This window comes from Eubalaena glacialis, chromosome 14 (assembly GCF_028564815.1).
Source record: "Eubalaena glacialis isolate mEubGla1 chromosome 14, mEubGla1.1.hap2.+ XY, whole genome shotgun sequence".
In the NCBI taxonomy this organism is placed as follows: domain Eukaryota; kingdom Metazoa; phylum Chordata; class Mammalia; order Artiodactyla; family Balaenidae; genus Eubalaena; species Eubalaena glacialis.
The window spans coordinates 82,524,030-82,544,082 of record NC_083729.1 but is presented as its reverse complement, the minus strand read 5'-3'; the positions used below and the strand labels follow the sequence as shown (position 1 = coordinate 82,544,082).

The 20,053-nt window shown below is 42.5% G+C and overlaps 1 protein-coding gene across 1 annotated transcript in view; it reads left to right on the top strand.

Annotated features, from left to right (window-relative positions):
* TMEM87B (transmembrane protein 87B) overlaps positions 1-20,053 on the top strand; it is a 51,192-nt gene that overhangs the window by 11,526 nt on the left and 19,613 nt on the right. The window contains exons 7-15 of the mRNA XM_061211253.1: positions 1,656-1,717; positions 1,957-2,140; positions 5,038-5,137; positions 9,063-9,156; positions 11,069-11,142; positions 16,194-16,300; positions 16,386-16,444; positions 17,707-17,810; positions 19,121-19,194. Of these exons, the coding sequence (XP_061067236.1) occupies positions 1,656-1,717; positions 1,957-2,140; positions 5,038-5,137; positions 9,063-9,156; positions 11,069-11,142; positions 16,194-16,300; positions 16,386-16,444; positions 17,707-17,810; positions 19,121-19,194 (858 nt within the window). The remainder of the gene's footprint in view (positions 1-1,655; positions 1,718-1,956; positions 2,141-5,037; positions 5,138-9,062; positions 9,157-11,068; positions 11,143-16,193; positions 16,301-16,385; positions 16,445-17,706; positions 17,811-19,120; positions 19,195-20,053) is intronic.

Genomic DNA, 20,053 nt, shown 5'->3' with positions numbered 1-20,053 from the left:
TAACTCTAATATTTATTTTTTTAACGGAATGGAAATTTTAAATTAATTTAAGATAAATTTTGGGAGTTCCCTGGTGGTCCAGTGGTTGGGACTCTGTGCTTCGGCTGCCGAGGGCCAGGATTCAATCCCTGGTCAGAGAACTAGGATCCCACAAGCCGCACAGCGTGGCCAAGAAAAAAATAAATAAAATAAAATAAATAAAAGGGTGAATTAGAAAAAAAGATTAATTTAAAAAGTTTTAAACTTCATAGAGGCATACAAAATTCTCCATCCTTCCAGATTAAAAAAAATTTTTTTTAACATGTAGAAATGGATAGGCGACACCTTAATCGTACTTGAAGTGGATTATATTCTGTTTCTTGAAAATGGCCATCATCAGGGGTTTAAAATTTTTGTTCTTTAAAAAGTTTAAGAAAAAGAATCTGTTTGTAGCCTAGGAGTAGAAGTAGCATGTCTGGCAACTGTGGCTTCTGTGGTCTGTGAGCTCCCCTGCCTGCCTGTAAGGTAGATGCTCTTTGCCTCGTGAAACCGTAGTTCCTGGTGCCCAGTGTGAGAGCAGGCTCACACTAAGAGGTTTTCAAGGGAGCGAATGCTTCCATGGGTCCTGGAATTGCTTTAGCGGTCATTTTCTAGACTGGATATCTGCTCAGCTGACAGTAGCCAAGCAGCATGTGAGGATCCTGGGGATTTGCAAACTGCTCTGATTCACCCACTGGGACACAGAAGTGAAGCCAGGCTCTGTCTCTGAGGGGCACCCAGTCCAGAGAGGAGGGAGAAAGCAGTGAGGTGAGTCAGGCATGGCTGCAGAGGAGGCCCAGAGCTGGTCTTCCACGGGGAAGCTGGTGGAGGGGCTGCTCTGGAGAGTGTGAAGCAGGCCTTCCTCCCGGAAGTGCTGTAATGGGCCCAGACCATGCCACACAGGGAGCAGGGTCCTTGCTGCCATCCTGCTCCCCAGCCTGTGCACCCTTCCTTCCCAGGTGTGGCATCTTTTCCTCTGACACCAGCAGGCAGCTTTAAGCTTCTGCTGGTTAGTAACTGGCGCAGTTGCTAAGCCTTGCAAGTCTTGCACTGTATTCGGCACTCTGTTATTGCTCTCGGGCAACAACCCAAACTAGATTCTGGAGTTCAGTAAATTTTTTTTTTTTTAATTTTTAAAATTAATTAATTAATTAATTAATTTGGCCTCGCTGGGTCACCGCGTGCGGGATCTTTAGTTGCAGCGTGTGGGATCTTACTTGCGGCATGCGGGATCTAGTTCCCTGACCAGGGATGGAACCCGGGCCCCCTGCATTGGGAGCTCGGAGTCTTAACTGCTGGACCACCAGGGAAGTCTCTGGAGTTCAGTAATTTATCCAAGTTACATTAAGAAAGACAAAGTCCTCAGCTAGGTCAGGGACTCAGCCAGGGCCAATCTCAGACCAGGACTACTTTGCTGTCTGCATGAGATCTGACTTGACCCACACTTTACAAGAGCATGTATACAAATACGTAAAGATATCTTCATACAGTTACATAATCAAAGGTAAAAATTCAGCATTTGTTAACTTGGTTTGTATTCTTGGAGTCTTAAAATAAGCTTACATTGAAAAACTTAAGGAAAACTGGTTGTTAATTTTAATGCCTTAATTTCTTTATCCCCACCCTGCTATCACCAGTTTCTCTTTCTACGATGGGGCCTCATGGATATATCTCTGCATCAGATTGGCCTCTGATGATTGTGAGTATCTCTTATCATTTTTTCCTTTTTTTAAAGATGAGTTTTGTATCCTAATTGGAACATTTAAACATTTTAAGAGCTCAGTGGTGGTAATTCCTTAGTAGCTAACACTTTGACATACCCTCTATTTCTGGTTCCATGGTGACTGGAAAATAAAGGATTGCAAACTTGAGTGTAGAAATGTCAATTTTCAAATGATCAAAAGGCTTAACTGACTAAAATTGCTTCTCCTCCCACAGTTCTACATGGTGATGTGTATCGTTTATATCTTATATGGCATACTCTGGCTGATGTGGTCTGCCTGCTATTGGAAAGATATATTAAGAATCCAGTTCTGGATTGCAGCTGTTATTTTCCTGGGAATGCTTGAAAAAGCAGTTTTTTATGCTGAATACCAAAACATCAACAGCACTGGGTTATCAAGTAAGTGGTGACTGTGTCCATGAATATGGTATGACCCGAGTCTCCTAGCATTTGTGAGCAGAGCTGTGGGGATTCCCCGCCCCACCTTCATACAATGGTTTGGGAACAACCATATAGATGACGAGGAGGGAAGCCAAGAAGAGAATATCAGAGTAGGACTCTGATCCAGGCTAGCATGTGTATTGTCTTCATTTTCTGTTTTCTTCTTGCTGATTTCCCTTACTTCCCTCCTGGGGAAAAGAAAATTCCTATTCCCTAAGGTTCAGCTACCCGTGACTGGCTTTAAACAACACGAAGTTCTGGACTGGGGACATCGGGTGCTGCCAATCCTTTTAACATATTTCTCTGTTTTTTTTCCCCATCCTCTTTCTTCTCCTTTCCCCTCCAAAGAAGAAAAGAAAATTTGGCCACAGGGAGTAAAATTAGTAGTGCCGGGATGGATGGTGACTGCAGCCTTTTTGCAAAGAACTTCATGTGACCGTGGGAGATACCATCCCAGCTTACACAGTGGAATGTGGGAAGCAGGCAGGGCATATAGTGGGGCATCCTCAGATGGGTGCCCCAGACTTCTAGAAGATAGAGTTCAAAAGGGCCAGAGAAGTAAAGGTACAATTAATTCCATCGCTGAACCTTCAAAAGGGAGATAGCTCAGAAGGATAGAAAGCCCTCAGGAATGTGGTTCTTAGTGGTCAGTTACAAATGATCGTGGTACAGATTTTCAAATGGTGTAGTTATGTCTGCTCTTTATTTTAAAATACTCTGGGAAAAAAAGAGGGTGAGTTGGAAAATAGATGAAACAAATTTAGCATAATGTTGATAACTATGGAAGCTGAGTGATGGGTACATGGGAGTTCATTATATCGCTTTCTCTGTGTTGGAGAATGTTTGTAATTTCCCAAAATAAAAAGTTTAAAAAGACATGTACAAAACAATAAAGAAAAGACAAACATCCAGGGAGGCATGTTAGAGGTATTATTACCCTATAAGAAGTTTTAGTGACGTGTGTGCGTGTGTATGTGTGTCTGCCTGCCCTAAACCAGATAAGGAAGGAAAGAAGGATAGAGCTGCTGCATATGACCGGGGGTTAAAGCATTCTTGAATGCCAGAGAAGACGGATCGGCTCCTTTGCTGCCAGTGGTGGGGGTCTCTGTCTAGAAGAGGGTGGCGTGAACTTGGGTGAGGCGCAGCAAAAGCCTGAGATCCATGAAGAGAAGGAAAGACTATCTATCTGTCGTCCTCAGGGCCTTCAAGCCCTCTGAGATGACACCAGAAGGCCCTTGGAAGAGAAACCCCAGACTGCTGTCCTTGTCTTTGAGGAGTCCTGTGGAAAGGAGAGGCGCCAGACGGGGCCTGGGCTCATGTTGTTTCTGATTTTCCCAAGCGTAAATTCTGTAACCCAGGCTGTCTTGCTTAGCATTGGTCCTGGAAGGATAGACTTCAGAAAAATCAAGCAGTGATGATTTAGTGATTGTTAGGACCCAGCAAGGATACATTAAGAATAGGTTGTGTCGATTGACTTCTTTGTTTTGTGCTTCTAGATTGGCAGTTAGGCATATGTAATAAATTTAGTATATCTGCACTTCTTCAAGGTATTGGGCAAGGTCTCTTGTGGTTTCTTCTGGAGAAGGCAGAGAAACATGAACTGAAAACAAGAATATTAGGTGGATTCACAACTAGTTTCTGAATGGCTTTCTCCTCTCCATCTTTACCGCCAGCACTCTCATCATCTCTTGGCTAAATTCTGGAATAGACTCCTGCGCGTTTTCCTCACCTACAGTCTATTCCTCTCCAAGCCATTAAGTAGAGCAATCTTGATAAAATAAAGCTGTCTACTTTATTCCAAGGGTCAGCAAGCTTTTCCTGCAAAGTCTACACAGTAAATATTTTTGGCTTTGCGAGCCATGTAGTCTGTGTTGCAACTTCTCAACTACTGCCATTGGAGCATGAAAGCTGCCACAGACAACAAATGGGCATGGCTGTGTTCCAATAAAACTTTATTTACAAAACAGATGTAGGGCCAGATTTGGCCTATGGGCTGTAGTTTACTAGTTCCTTTTTCACTCCCTTGTTTACTATCATTGACTTCCCACTGCCCTTAGTAACAAGCCCTGACTCATGGCCTGGCCTAAAACTGAGGTGATTGGGCCCCGCCTCTGCCCCAGCCTCTTTTCTTGACCTCCCTCGTTACACGCTCTGCTGCAGACATGCCGAACTTTCACTTCTTGCAGCATATTTTGCTTTGTCTCTTTTTCCCTCCATGCCTTTGCATGTGCCATTTCCTTTGCTTTCCCCTTTCCCTCCTCCAAACGGTTAACTCCTACTCAGCCTTCAAACCCTGGTGTAGATGTCACTTCCTATGAGAAGATTTTCCTGCCTCGTGTGGATTAGGTCGCTTTCATCACAATCCTGGGAGATACAGCGTTACCTCCAGCATTTGCTGAGTTCTGTCCATTTACTTGTCCCGACCAGAGTACAGGCTTCACGAGGGCAGGGAACATGGTGTGTCTTTTACTGTGATAGCCGCACGGTAGGAGCGTGAATGAGTAAATGATGAGGGCAACCTGGAGAAAAGAGAGCTCTTGAGGGCATTATGGTTTTCAGATATTTACAGGACAGGAAAGGGCTCCAATTCTTTGCAGCCTCAAGGGGAAGAATAAGAACAGAGGGGAGCCTGGGGAGACAGATTTCCAGTGGACGTGAGAAAGCTGTACCCAGTAGAGCCGATCAGAATCCCCTTCATTGAGGTTTCAAACATCACTTGGGTTAGATGACCTTTAAATTAAACATGGCTAATTCGTCTGAGGTCAGGACGTAACTGTACACAGTACACATTTAGACTCTTGGCGGCAGGCGTCCAGATGGACCCAGAGCGAGTGATTTTCCTTCGTCCCCCTCAGCCCAAGGTTTACTGATCTTTGCGGAGTTGATATCTGCGATTAAGAGGACACTGGCTCGCCTCCTGGTGATCATCGTGAGCTTGGGATACGGCATTGTGAAGTAAGTACCGGGGCCCGGAAAAGACACCGCATCCCCATCCTGTGATCCCATCCATCTCCGCTGTGACCCCTGTGAAACCCGACACCTCTCAGTATCGTAGCACAAACCCCAGAGGGAAATACCTGCAAGGACGTGTTTTTAAAAGATTTCCATGCACTGGCTATTTTATTCTTTTTACAAATAAAGATCCTGAATTTGAATTCCAGTAACTTTAGAGTTAGATGAATGATCACCTATAAGGATAATGGAACATTTTAAATGATTCTCGAAGTTCAGACCGTTTTCTGTTTCCTGTATGAGATATTGTAAGAGAGAGCGCTCTGATTAAACACCAGGTTCAGCAGAATTTCTGGCCGAAACCAGTCGCCTGAGCACCCGCTTTCGGGACCCTCTCACGCAGATCTTTTCTCCCTCTTACCTTTGAGTCCCTGGGCATGAACTTGGAAGAGCCTGTTCCCTAAGACCCTCTGACTCCCAGAAACTCAAGCCCTCACACTGGACCACAGCTCCCTCTTCTGATGGCAGGCCTTGTCAGCTGCCGGGTTTCCCCGCATCCCTCCCCGCTCCGAGCACTTGCTTTACTGTCTTTCTCCTCAGCACTTCATTGTCAGGATTCCCTGTGATTTCAGTATCCGTTTGAGGATCCTTTAAGAAACCTGACCTCACCTCCTCACCTCTGCCGCTCTTACCTGTCACCTCCCCTCAACTTCTGAGTCCCCTGGCCATTTTCTAGACTTGATTATTATTTATTTATTATTGTGTATAACGGCACCCTCTGCATGGTGGCACATTTAAGCAATCCACTCTTCAGCCTCCCCCGTTTCCTGTTTACTTTCTCTAATATGTCAGCTGTAGGCAGTCTTGGTCCCTGGTGTGGCCTCTGGCCTATTGATCCCACCGCCTTCCACGGTCCGGCAGGGCACTGATCACCCCTGCCACCCCTGAGGCCCTCCGCCTTTTCCTTTGTCAACCTGCCTTGATAAATCCAGCTCTCCATCTGCGCAGGTTCAGCCGGGGCCGCAGAGTCAGCCTGAGAAGAACACCCCCCACCCCACTGCCTGGCTCAGTTCACTTCATGACCCTGAAATTGAAGGACGCCCTGAGTGCTGCTGGCAGTTCTCCATCCCCTTGCCATTTGTGTTCTGACTCTTTACTCTACGGAAGACCATTTACCCCTTCTCTCTCCTCACACCTCCCTACCTTCATCCATCGTAGCTGATCTTGGCTCTTTTCTCACTGAAGAATTAGAAGCCATCAGAAGGGAATTGCGGCCGTCAGGTCTGTGTCATCCTCCCCACCTCTGGACCACACGCAGCGTGTTGTGCTCCTGTAAGGCGTGGACCATCCCTGTGTGTGGTTAAGCCCCGCCCTCCCCTGGTGCCCTGGGTCCTGTTACCTCCTCTGTCAAAGAAGCTGTTCCAGCAGTCTGTCCCATTTTCTCTGATAGCGTCAATTTCCCTCTCCGGTGGTCCATTCCCGTCAGCACACTGTTACTTCTGTCATCTTCAGAAGCAAACCCTCCCTTGAACCCAGATGGCCCTCTCCTCTGCTTCTCCTTCATTGCTTTTCCCCTGTGTGCAGCAGCATTTTTCCGATGTGTTGTCTGTACTTGGCTGCTTCCACTTCCCTCATTTTCTGTCCTTGTGAGGTTTGGCCCCATTCCTCCACTGAGACTGCTCTTGTCAAGGTCACCTTGACCTCTCCTTGCCAAATCGCAGGGCCCCGCTCAGCCCCCGTGCAGGTGCCCGGTCGTGGAGGCTCCTTCAGGGTCTCCTGTGCTGGAGCCCCCTCGTCTTCCCGAGCTCCAGTGTTGGGGAGCCCTGGGCTCAGGCCCCAGACCTCTGCTCTAGTGACTGGCATCCCCGAGGCTTTCTCATCCAGTTCTGTGGCTCTGACTGCTGAACGTGTCCAGAATGGGCCCATCCTGCCCCTCCACAGCCACCACCCTGGTCCAGGCCACCATCTTCTCCTGCCAAGACTACACTCCAGTAGCCTCCAAACTGGTTTCCCTGCTTCTGCCCTGGTCTCCTGTCAGTCTTTTCAAACACAGCAGCAGCCAAGATGATTCTCTTAAAATGTAACTCCAATTTCATTACTTCTCTGCTCATTTCACTCAGTGAAGCCCAAATTCCATCTTGTGGCTTCTCCGATGGCTGACCTCATCTCCTGCCACTCTCCTTCCCAACACTCTGCCCCCTCCTGCTGGTTTTCTTGCTTTCACTGTTCCTTAAACACAGCAGACACTTGGCTCACAGCGCAGGAAGGGCCTCTGCTTGTCAGCTTCTCCCCCGGATCCCAGGCGTGGTTTGCTCCCTCACTTCCTTTAGTTCTCTGCCTCACCATCACCCCCCAGGGAGGATGGCCCTTTGGGACCCTAATCAGTGCCCATCCTCCGTCGCTCTAGCCCCTCATCCCTTTTGATGTGTTTCTTAGCATTTGTTGTCTCTTCCCCCCACTTGTGTGTGACTTCCCTGTCTTGTGTCCTGCTGTATCCCGAGGCCCCAGTGCGCTGGGCGGCACACAGCATGCACTGAGTAACCGTGCACTAATGCACGCACATGTGCTTCTGAGCTCCGGACTGGTGCAGTTACCAAGACTGTAGCGAGGAAACCTTCTTTTCATCTGTTTTGCTCTCTTTTGTTTTTTGGTCTTAGTACAGTATATAGAACACAAAACCCTCTGGGTCCCAGGGGCAGCTCACAGCTGTAGTTATGAACATCAGGTGCCAGGGTGCAGAGGGTGGTGGCTGAGAAAGGGATAGAAGATTGAGCTGGTGGGTGAGGGCTCAGCCCTTTTTGACTGAATCCCTTCACTGTCAACTTGTGTTCAACCCTTACAAAGCGAGCGCAGTAACAGTTCTGGCTGTTGCAGGGTTCCAGAAAGCTGGCTATAGTGAATCAGAATTTAGATTAACTAAATTAGATAAATTGTCTGAAATATGAGCTATGGATATTAGTTCAGTTTTTACTTAGATTTGTTTTAAAATGACTATCGTAAGTATTTTTTTTTTCAAAACCAGTTTTTTCTTCTAATTACTCTGAAAGGAGGGTTTTTGAGTTAAAACGTATTCACAATAAATTCTGACTTGCAAGTGTCATGAAATTTCAGTTCTTTTTTTGTTTTTGGCCACAGCTGTGTGGCCTGAGGGACCTTAGTTCCCCGACCAGGGATTGAAGCTGGGCCCACGGCAGTGAAAGCGCCACGTCCTAACCATTGGACCACCAGGGAATTCTCGAAATTTCAGTTCTATTTTCAAATGACTAATTGCAAAAATCATCATCTTTGCATGTTCTCAACTCATTTATACTTTCAAAGAATCAAAACTGTTATTTTAATTCTTTTCAATTCGAAGAATGAAAGCTGAAGTCTGTTCGGACTGTCGTTTGGGAGTATTGCGAGAGGAAGGCAGTGGGATTCAGTCTCCTGACATCCTGCTCTTTCTCTGCCCAAGTCATAGAATCAGTGGATTATCGCTGACAAAACACATCTCAGAACACTTTACAGTTTCTGTTAGTGAAAGAATTAAATGATTATTTCTGCCAGTGACACTTAGAAGTTGGCACTTACTTCCTAGGTTTCATCACTCTTCTCGTCCATTCTATAGACATAGTACCTGGGTTATGTTAATCATATTGCTTGGATTTCAGCAGCAAGATCCTCTGGCCTCAAAAATATTGCTTCATAGGCATCAGTACAGCTTCAAGTCCTAGAGAAGGAGGCCAGATTTCCCTGAGCCTGTTTCTGCCTTCTTCCCAGGAAATAATGCTGTTTCCTAAAACAAAGTACCTCCGAGGCGGGAAGGGACTGACGTGATTGGATAGTGACATCCCTGGTGTTGGAAATGGGGCCAGTTACTGTAGTCAGATACGTTTTACTTACCTTGCTTTTTCTTTTTCTTTTTTCTGTTTGCTTCTGCTTGTTCCAGGCCTCGTCTAGGAACAGTCATGCACCGGGTCATCGGACTGGGGATTCTTTACTTTATCTTTGCGGCTACTGAAAGCGTGATAAGAGTCATTGGGGTAAAAACTACATCATTCCACTTGCACTTTTTTTGTTGTTGCTGTGAAATATGATTTTACTTTCTATCTCCTGAGATGAATTTTTTTTTAAATTAATTATTGTATGATTCTTAGTTTTAAGTTTGTTCTTTTCTTTTTTTTTTTAAATTTTTTATTTATTATTTATTTATTATTTTTATTTTTGGCTGTGTTGGGTCTTCGTTTCTGTGCGAGGGCTTTCTCTAGTTGCGGCGAGCGGGGGCCACTCTTCATCGCGGTGCGCGGGCCTCTCACTATCGTGGCCTCTCCTGTTGCGGAGCACAGGCTCCAGACGCGCAGGCTCAGTAGTTGTGGCTCACGGGCCCAGTTGCTCCGCGGCACGTGGGATCCTCCCAGACCAGGGCTCGAACCCGTGTCCCCTGCATTGGCAGGCAGATTCCCAACCACTGCGCCACCAGGGAAGCCCCCAAGATGAATTTTTAAAGATAGGAAATTTGTGATAAAGGTCCAATTTGAGTTTATTTTCCCCCCTGTGGACTCTTTCCCTTTTCTAATACGTCCTGAACGTATAAGGCTAAACAGAGCACTTTGTAAAATGATGTGGTTATGAAGGCACCACGTGACGTCATCCTAGGAATTAGCTCCATCTCAAAAATGTTCGTGGTTGTTCTTTACGAAGAACATCCATCTTTATCGTTATGTAGTCTGAGCACATTCATTTCTTCCTTAACCCTTGGTTTAAACGTGTAAGTGAAGAGAAAGTTCATTTTACCTTGTGTGCATACAGATATTACACGTCATCGCTTTTTAAAGTCTCCTTTGGTTGTAAGTTTTCCCTGACTCTTGTGGGCTCAGAATTTGGGGGATTCAGCAGACTCCACGCTTGGAAGAACCAGGAGGAGGTCGCGTTCTGGGGAGAAACGGCTCTAGCAACATGGGCAGCAATGCTTTACTCTAGAGAAGAGCGAATATTTGTATTTGTGAAGACCCCTGCATTTCTAGCTCTCGGTTTTCCTTGATAATATGGCTGACGACCGAGTGATTAAGAAGCTTATTATATTTTTACTTGATTCAGAGAACCTTGTAATTTTTAGTCAAAACGTCTTTTGGATTAGATGTTTAAATCAGATCACTGTGTACAGAGTGAATAATCTGTATATTGCCACATAACGTCTACTTCATGTAGGTTGATCTGACCCTTAAAGCAGGACATTTGTCCAGTAATGTTAAAAGCGTCACTCTTCTTCTGGTGTCTTTGACACATCTGCATTCTGGGTTAGATACACCTGCTCCTTGAAAGGTGCATTTATTTTTACTTTTACATAATAATGAAGAACTTTGCATTTACATGTATAATTCACAGAAAACTCATCTTTGCTAGAAAGAAAATGGAAAGGATAAACATCCCACGGATAGATTGCATTGTATTTCTTTAAAATTTTACACAGTCAGCATCTTAGACGTGACCGTTTTAAATATGATTCTCTGTCAGCTCTTGAGACGCATCCAACCTATGGTTTGTTTATACCCTTCCACACAGTTCCTCTTCCTTATTTTACTTTTTTCATGTCCTTTCACATGCGTGGGGATGAAGAGGAGACCATTTCTTTAGGAGCCATGGCTGCAGGTTTGGTGCGGAGAGGGCAGAGATTGAAATGGTTGACCTGAGTCGGGTGGGACGCGCTGTGTTTTATTTGCCACTTTATCGTACACTTTTATGTTATCACGGGACAAGTTGATGACAAACATTTGTTGACACCAAAACAGATAACTTCCATGTGCTCAAACACAATTCTGTTAGGCAATAACATCTTTTATGTGGCCTTTTATGAAACGATGATACGAGATAAATTGTTTTTCTACATCAGATGATAATTATTATAATACAATGAAACTTTTACATTCATATTTTTTCCCTATTTTTATTTTTCAGGATTCTAACCATTTAGCTGTTGTATTTGCTGACATTATTTTAGCTGTTATTGACTCCATTTTTGTATGGTTCATATCCTTTACTGTGTCCTGAAATTGTTGTATCATTAAAATCAGATTATTTTTAGTTTGTAATAATAATAGAAAGAAATATACTTATGCATTATTGTTACCTCAATATAGAAATTTAGTTGAAGGTGAAAAAGTAACGATTCCTTGAACAAAAAATATCCTTATTTTTTCTATTAGTTCAGCAAACTTAAATGCATATATTGAGCGATCTGGTAAGGAAGACAAATACATAACTAGGAGCAACATAGCAATAGTAATTGCCATTTTAGAGAGGTGCTATGCAAACAGAGGAAAGAGAAATTTATTCCAGGGTGAAAATCAGGAAAGATTTCAGGGAGATGGTGACATTTTAATTGAGACTGGGTGGACAAATGGGGGTTTACTAGGAAAAGAACTGAGGGGAAAGCATTCTGGGAACATTTAAGGGGACCAAATAGTTGGAAGCATGAAAATATAGGGACAGTGGCACGATGTCTCAGAGTAGCTTGCCTGTAGGTAACGTGTGTAGGAGAATCATGGAAGGTGGGACCAGAAGGGAAGGATAGAATGACATGCTCGAGAGTTTAGAAGGTGGAAAGTAGCAAGGAGTTGAGGCTGCACAGGTGAATGACATGATGAAATCTTGTAAGAAACAACTCAAGGATGGCATTTTTAAAAATGCCTGGGAAAGGAGAGTCTAGAGCTGGGAAGTCTAGTAAGGAGTCATTTGCAGTGGGCCAAAGGAGGGGTAGTGAGGGTCAGAAATGGGACAGAGGAAATGGAAGAAGGACTCTGGATGACAGGCTGGCTAGAAATGGGTGGGGAAAGGGAGAGAGGGCTCCCAGGAAGGCGTGCACGTCTCAAGTAGGTGGCTGGGCCAGTGTTGCCATTCTCAGGGTGGTAAACATGGATACGGGACCACAGTGGGTGAGGGTTGAGCTGCCCGGGATAGTAGTATGAAGAAGAGAGTTGGAAGTCCCAGCCTGACTTAGCCAGAGGAGTCAGAGCTGGTGATGAAGGTGGGAGTCAGCTTTGTGTGGGAGAAGGTCGCAGCCGCAGAAGCGACCCAAGAAGAACAGGTAGACCAGCAAGTGGAAAGGAACCAGGATAGTGCCTCGTGGGGCGGAAACATGCATGGAAGGAAGTCCAGGGCGAAGGGAGGTGGGAGAATCAGGAAGTCGTCCTGGGGTGGAGGCTAGGAAAGCTTTGGTAAGGAGGGGTGCTCAGCAGTGTCTAGCACTGCAGAGAGACGAGTTCCCGAGGCGCACCTGTCTGCCTGGTGCATTCCAGGGGTCACGGCGGACAGCAGGAGAGCGGGTTCGGTGGAGGTGGTGGGCCAGAGGTCATAGCACAGCAGGAGAAGTTTCAAAGACAGTGTTAACCGATCCTTGAGGCTCCTCCTCACTGATTGAGTGACTCCAGTGGAGTCTGGGCAATTCCACTGTTTTCCTCTCCAAGGCAGGACCCTCTAAAGTGCATTCGTGGAAATGAGAGAGATTCTAGAGAAACTACGACCTGGTCAGAGCAGAATGCAGGGTTCTGCGGATCCAGAACATTATTTTTATCTGTTTCGTTGACATTTATGTCCTCTTTGAAACTCATAAGCTTTTATTTTTACACAGTTCTTTTTGTTTCTGTTGTCTTTGATAATTGTCTTTTAGCTTTTAACATTAAATGTGCTTTTGTTTGCCTTGTGTTTCTTTCCACATGGAAAGAGGCATCTTCTCATCTTTGTCTCTCACAGGGAGGGCCGGAGGGCTTAAAATTGCCTGTGTCCCTTCTCTACAGGAAGCTGTCCCTTTCTGAAGGTGCGCTAACAGATGTAACACTGTTAGTAGGATTTTCTGAGCTCCTTGTGGGTTGTTTTCCTAAACCCGGTCTTATCTAGTCTTTAAATTCCCTGTTTGTGAATTCTCGATATGCTTCCAAGTTCAGAACAAAACAAAAATCTTTTTATTTTTATTCTCGAAAGCAGTGGTTCTTAGCCTTGTTTGGGTTCTGGCAGCAGAGATGCCTTTGCAAATCTGATGAAAGCTGTGGAGCCTCTTCACAGATTATCTATAAACACACACTTCATTCACACGAGGAGTTTTTCCTACAGTGAGGCATTTACAGACCTCCTAAGTTATGTCCAGGTAGCCCCTAGTGTCCGAGGGGTGTCTAGTAAAGGGATAATACCTGATTTAAAGAGTTGTTTCGACCAACTTGCTTAAAAACTGGATTCTACTTCTGTTGAGAGCTACCAGTTGAGAATCCAAGTTTACTGAATAAAATTATAGTAACATAAATCTGATCTTTTCCGAGTCGTAAAAATGTCTTACTCTAGTGTAATTTTTCATGTTCTCTACACTAAAAAAAACCAAACATGTAGAGTCATTCAGTTGTTAAAAAGGTGAAGTCCATTGCTCAGTTCTGCAGGTGAGCAGGGTCCCAGCTCTGAGTACTCATCCCCAGCGTGGAGCCAGCTCTGCCGAAGCCCCAGCTTCATCGCTGGTTAGGGATTCTCACCTGACTTGAGGATAAGGGGCAGGCAATGCGAACATCCTGGGACCCGGACAGGCAGAATTGCAGGGGAGGTGAACTAGCTACTGGGCTCAGCGTTACTGTCTCTAATCTTCATGTCTTCTCTTCTGTCCTTGTGGGTTTAGAAAATGAGCTTAAGACATCTGTTCATTTTGGAGTTGTCTTATTTCTAAACTTGTAGATGCTTAGAGCCTTGTAAACTTTACATTTTAAAAATCTATATTATCTTTTCTCCTGGTAATTTACAGATATGTATTTCAGAGTATTCTTGTTCTTAATCATCTACAAGGTGGTTCATTGGTGCATTGGGGAAAATACATAGTAATGCAACTTGGCAGAAAATTCCAGAGGAAAGTGGCTGTAAACGCTCTAATTCCATCTGGATTTGAATGAGGGTAACTTACCACCTTTATGGACAGCACTGGCTTTGGTCCAACACATAATGAGCCAGATTGGGATGGGTAGATAAGGAAAATAAAGGGAAAGATTCAGCTTGCTTAATTAATAATGTTTTTAATAAACATGTTTGAGGTAAAAGTCATAAAGAAATCCAGAAATTAAAGTTCTCTTGGTTAGTATTTCATGGTGAGAGAAAGGAAATTTAGTATTATCCATTTCTGCTTCAACCTGAATTTCTGACGTTTGCTTTTAGATTGCTGTTTGGTAATTTTCATTACTGAGATGAAAAGTCTGCTTTCTCTGTACAAAAAGGTAGTGGATTTCCTAAATGATTACCAATGACAAGCAAAGAAGCAGGACTACGTCCTTATAGAATTGAGTGCTGGGATAATGACCCTGCTTCCTTCACCTTTGATGAACCTAATCTAGCCCCTCCTGTAAGAATCTAATTCTACATTAATAGAAAAAATAGCCTGAAAACGCCAAAAGCCACAGCCTTCTGCCTCTTTTCTCCTGCTTGTTTGTTTTATTTTTTTGCTGTTTTGCTGCAGGCAAATGATTCTGATCTTGTGCTTCTGGCCAGCCTCCCTCTGTCTCTTCTTGACTCTGGCTTGTGCTGGTGGATATCCTTTTCCTAGCGCAGCAGCACGTTCAAGGTGATTCTCATGTCAGGATGATGGGGCCTGTGTGCTTTCATTACTGCTTCAGAAGTATTTGGTCTTGATCATGTTTATTGAATAAAGCATATGTGCATTTCTGTAAATTCTGACAGTAGGCCTAATGGGTTGAATTGTGCTACTTTAGAAATTGATCTTCTGTTGCAACTTATTGGTCATTTAGAAAGATTGAAAAGCAGCTTTGGTAGTTTTAGTACTAAAGTGAAGTTTTTGATGAATGAAGTATTTGGAATTTAAATAGGAGGCCTAAGTGCAAACTGTGCCACTTCCATTCCTTTGCTCAACTCTGTTATGTGTGCTCAGAGTGTGGTCCCTGAACGGGGCTTGGCAGGTGCTGCAGAGGAAGCAGCTCCCGTTTACAGAGCTCTGGCTTGAGCACGGCTGCACTGCTGAGGAGCCCGTGGACAAGCCTCTTTCTGCTTCTTCGTACCTGACAGTGTCATACTTTACCTGAACCCTGTGCTCCTGGAACAGCCGTGGTTAAGACAGCCTTCATGTTCCGGGAAAAGGCTTACTATCAATACAAACAGACGCCTTTCCCCATAGGACTTCGATGAGACTCCCAGGTGCCCCCATGTTTACTTATGACAAGGCCAGACACAGACCTATGTACCCACTGACCAATCTGGACAAAATACCAGACTGGACCAAACTAAGCCTTCTCCTTCCCCCGGGTCCCCGAGCTTTCATCCACCCGCAGCCCTCCTTCATGGCCCCTCCTGAAAACCTGCAGACTTCAAGGAAAGTCATTCTCTGAGCAACTGTCTCGTCAGGCCACCCACTTCTCACACCTGCTGCTCTTGAGACCTGTTTACTCCTCCCTATAAAAGCAAAGCCCTTCCCTGCCTGACCTTTGGGACTCTCTCGGATCTTACAGTCGGAACATTCTCCCTATTGCAATAATCTCTTCAATAAAGTCTCTCTTTACCTAAGTCCAGATTTGTGTTACTTGACATATTTCAGTTTAAATTTATAAAATGGAATTGACAGATGATGCAACTTCTTAATTATGGTCATTCGGAGGATAAAATGAGACTAGACCAGGAACAACAAAATAAGAAAGAAACAAACAGAAAAGCGCAAGCCAAATGGCATGTCATGATGGGATCTGTAAAGAGTGTCTGGCCTAAGGGGGACTTGGCCCCATTTAGTGTGTGTCCTGCTCTGTTCTCTGTTTCAAGAACTTGGCATTGAAGGAGCACATCATAGGTCTTCTTGCTTATGTTTTTTTTTTCCTTGAAGTTTGTTTACTTAGTTCAGACAGTGGTATATTGTAAAACAATATCTGTGATGAAATTGGTATCATGATTATACAATATTGGACAAGACAACATTTTCTGTGTTTTTATTAGTTTTAAATTATAGGAATTATATATAGCAGTACTAATTTTGGAAATGTAGCAGAAGATTCTTATTTTGTTTTTTATCTTAACTGTATATTACTATTTAAAATTTTTTCCTTAACTTTTTTCACATTTTTGTAAGTTTGGCACAAACGATGAAGACTCTAAGGCTAAGAAAGAACACAGTGAAATTTTCTTTGTACAGGCACTTTACAAATACCCTGATCTTTGCCATAATGGGTAAGCTATCTAACTTTTCTTTTAAAATACGTTATTTTACTATTGCATATTCTTTCAGAGGTTGACTTTTTTTGGTGTGTTTCAGCATCTCTAGTGTTTATGGTGTGGACAACTAAGACATTTAGAATTGCAAAATGTCAGTCAGTAAGTATAACCTTCCTATTTAAACACTTTGCATTTTTAATTATTCTATTTTATTTTGTGTAAGTTTGAAGAATTTTGTGTTTGTAGACAGAGATAATTTTAGTGGAGATCTTCTGTTTACTTGGAATTATTTTGTATAAAATTATAAAAACACTTGCCTTCTTTAAATGTCTGAAAAAGTTCCTCTTAAATCTCCTTTTCCAACTATGCCCTTTTCTCAACTTCTTTTGGTATATTTTGAAAAGGAATCCTCCCCCTGTATAATTTAAGGTAACAGGAAATCTTTTTCTTCCAGCACACAGTGTAATTGGGTTGTTTTGTACTTAGGACTGTAAACCTTAAGCCTGACATGTGTCTAGGATGGTATACTCATTATGAACGTTCAGGAGATACCCTCCATGGATTCTCCAGGTAGAAGAAGATACATTTCTCAAACTTAAAATATAAAAGGCCCTCTCGGGGGTTTCTTGATTTGGAAATAGTCTCTAGTTCTATATAAATAATTATAAAGAGCCCTCTGAAAACCCTGGACTTCTGCTGCTGTAGGGATAATTTAGTGAGAGAAGAAACTGTTCTTGTCTAGAAAATAAATTAATTGACTTCTGAAGCCCTTTTAAACTCTAATTCTTTTTTTTTTTTAATTTATTTATTTATTTTTGGCTGTGTTGGGTCTTTGTTGCTGTGTGCGGGCTTCCTCTAGTTGCAGAGAGTGGGGGCTACTCTTCGTTGCGGTGCGTGGGCTTCTCATTGCGGTGGCTTCTCTTGTTGCGGAGCATGGGCTCTAGGTGCATGGGCTTCAGTAGTTGTGGCACATGGGCTCAGTAGTTGTGGTTCGCAGGCTCTAGAGCACAGGCTCAGTAGTTGTGGCGCATGGGCTTAGTTGCTCCGCGGCATGTGGGATCTTCCCGGACCAGGGCTTGAACCTGTGTCCCCTGCATTGGCAGGCGGATTCTTAACCACTGCGCCAACAGGGAAGTCCCTCTAATTCTTTTTATGATACTATATAATTTGTTAGGATTTTATTCATTGTATTGGTTATAAGGCTGAAGTAAGCATTAATATTACTGAAGTAAGCATAATGATTTTATAGAGATAGCATTTCTTAGTTTTTATGTTTCTCGGAAAAACGTGTGCTTATTCATTTGGAAGACTTACTGGTTGGAAAGATTTCATTAGTACTTGTCATTATATACTATTTGAATGGGAAATCTGTATGTTTATCAGAAAATTAACTTTTCCTGTTTGAATTGTCCTTATTATAGGATTGGATGGAACGCTGGGTTGATGATGCGTTTTGGAGCTTCCTTTTTTCCCTTATCCTTATTGTCATAATGTTTTTGTGGAGACCATCAGCAAATAATCAGAGGTACCTAACATAGGAAAGTTCAAATTTGGCAAGGATTTGCTCATCATCTGCTACAATGTTAAAACAGCATTTATAGAAACTGGAGAGGTAGTCCTTGCTGTTAAAGAGTGTACATACAGTCAAGTGGGGAGACAAATGTAACAAAAGCAAGACAGTGAAATAAGAGATATATAAGCCCAGCAGGAAGGTGGAAGAGGTGTCCATGAAAAGGCAGCATTTATGTTACACCTTCAGGAAAGGAGTAGGACAGTGAATGGCTGACCTGGGAAAGAGTGCAGGTTTTCTAGGGGTAGCGGGAACAGACATGGCATACTTTGGAGGCCAACAAGCCATGCGGTTTGGTTACTACTCTTACATTGGCGGGACATAAAGCTGGAAAGGAAAAGTGGAAGCAAAATCGTAAAGAGCTTGAATGCGAAATTCAGAAACTTGTACTTTAGACTACATGTGACAGGAAGCCCCACAGCTTCCCTTGCCTCATTCCTCTTCCCCAAGGAAAGCACTGTTAAGTTTCTTCCTTCTAGGAAAAAATGAAAAAATATATACTAGTGTATGTGTTTCTCTCTCTCTTTAAAATTATACAACAACATGCAAATCAACTATACTTCAATAGAAAATTTTTTGATTAAAAAAAGATTAAAAAGTTATACAACAATGATAATACATACATACATATATACACTATTCTGCACTTTCTTTGTTTAAAATGTGTCTTTCCTTATCATCTTGTATAGACCTACCATATTACTTTTAATGGCTATCTGGCATTCCATATGATTGTAGCATAATTTATATAAGCAGTCCCTAATTATTAGACACTTAGTTTCTAGTTTTTTTGCTATTATCAGCAATGCTTTTTTTTTTTTTTTTAATCAGCAGTGCTTTTTGAATGCTGTTGGACCTAGTAAATGTGGCTCGATTGGTGTGCTTTATTTTCACCAATCAGGTTAGCAATTTCTTTTCGTTAGGGGATGAGTAAAAATAGTGGGCAGGGAGGTAAACCTGACATGGAGAAAAAAGTACAGCAGAAAATTCCCTTCCCTGAGCATTCGATATTTCAAAGTTGCTTCCAGAGAAATTTGATCCATTTATGCTTTTACCAACGGGTTTGGGAACCCCAGTTTCACAGTTTCTTCACAGTAACCTTTGCTGATTTGAGAGTAAAATAATTAAATTTTTATCATTTCAATTTATGGGAAACTTTTTAAGTGTATATGTATTTTAAAGTGTGTACTGACTCTTTTAGATGTAACCTGAAAGTTGAACAGGTTTAAACACACTAGTAAAACTACTCCTTGTTTTTGATTTAGATATGCCTTCATGCCCTTAATAGATGATTCTGATGATGAAATTGAAGAATTCATGGTAACATCTGAAAATTTAAGTGAGTGACATATTTTCTTATTAAATGACCACTGTATATATTGTAACAAAGAAATATTGTACCTCTACCTGTGATGCAAGGTCAGATACACTTTTTTTCCTGTAAAATATTTTTAAAACTATGTCTGCAGAAACCTCTATTATGGTAGACAGTCACAGAAGAGAAGTCAGTAATGAAATTTTCAAGATTGCTAAAGTAGTTTGAGCTTTTGTTACATGTTTGCTCTTAAAGTCTAAGTATTGAAGTAGGTGCACTGTTTTCCACAAGAGTGATTTGGTATATATTGTGCTTAGCTCCTAAATAATAATTCGTCTTCTTAATGATGATTGCTAAATTTCTTTGTATCACCTCTTCTTGCTCTTGAAAATTGTGCACATCTGTAATTTCCCGGTCATGCCCAAAGCATTTCTAATTATGGTTTTAGTGCTTTAGTTTTCATCTTTCTATTAATTTATACATAAGCGTCTTATCATTTTATTAATTTTACCAAAGCACTGTAATTAAAGCATTTGTTAAGGCAACATAAGTATGTAACTCAGATGTAAAGAGTAATTTTATCTTTATTCCATTCTTCCCTCCTCTTACTTTGGTTTCTCTTATTAGTAACATTCTTTTTCACTATTTTTTTTGTTTCTCTACTGTGAAAATTTTATAATCTAACCAGTCAGCAAAATTTGCAACATAATCAATGTGTCTTCAGTGTCCACACTTCCTTTTACCTCCTCTCATCAGATTATCACCTACAACTAATTCTTTCATGTTTTTCTGACTTTTCTATTAAGAAAAGAGATCTGCAAAACTTATTCACAGCAGAGGTATTAAAATTCAGTGTGTTGGTTCTGGCTCCAATAATGATGGA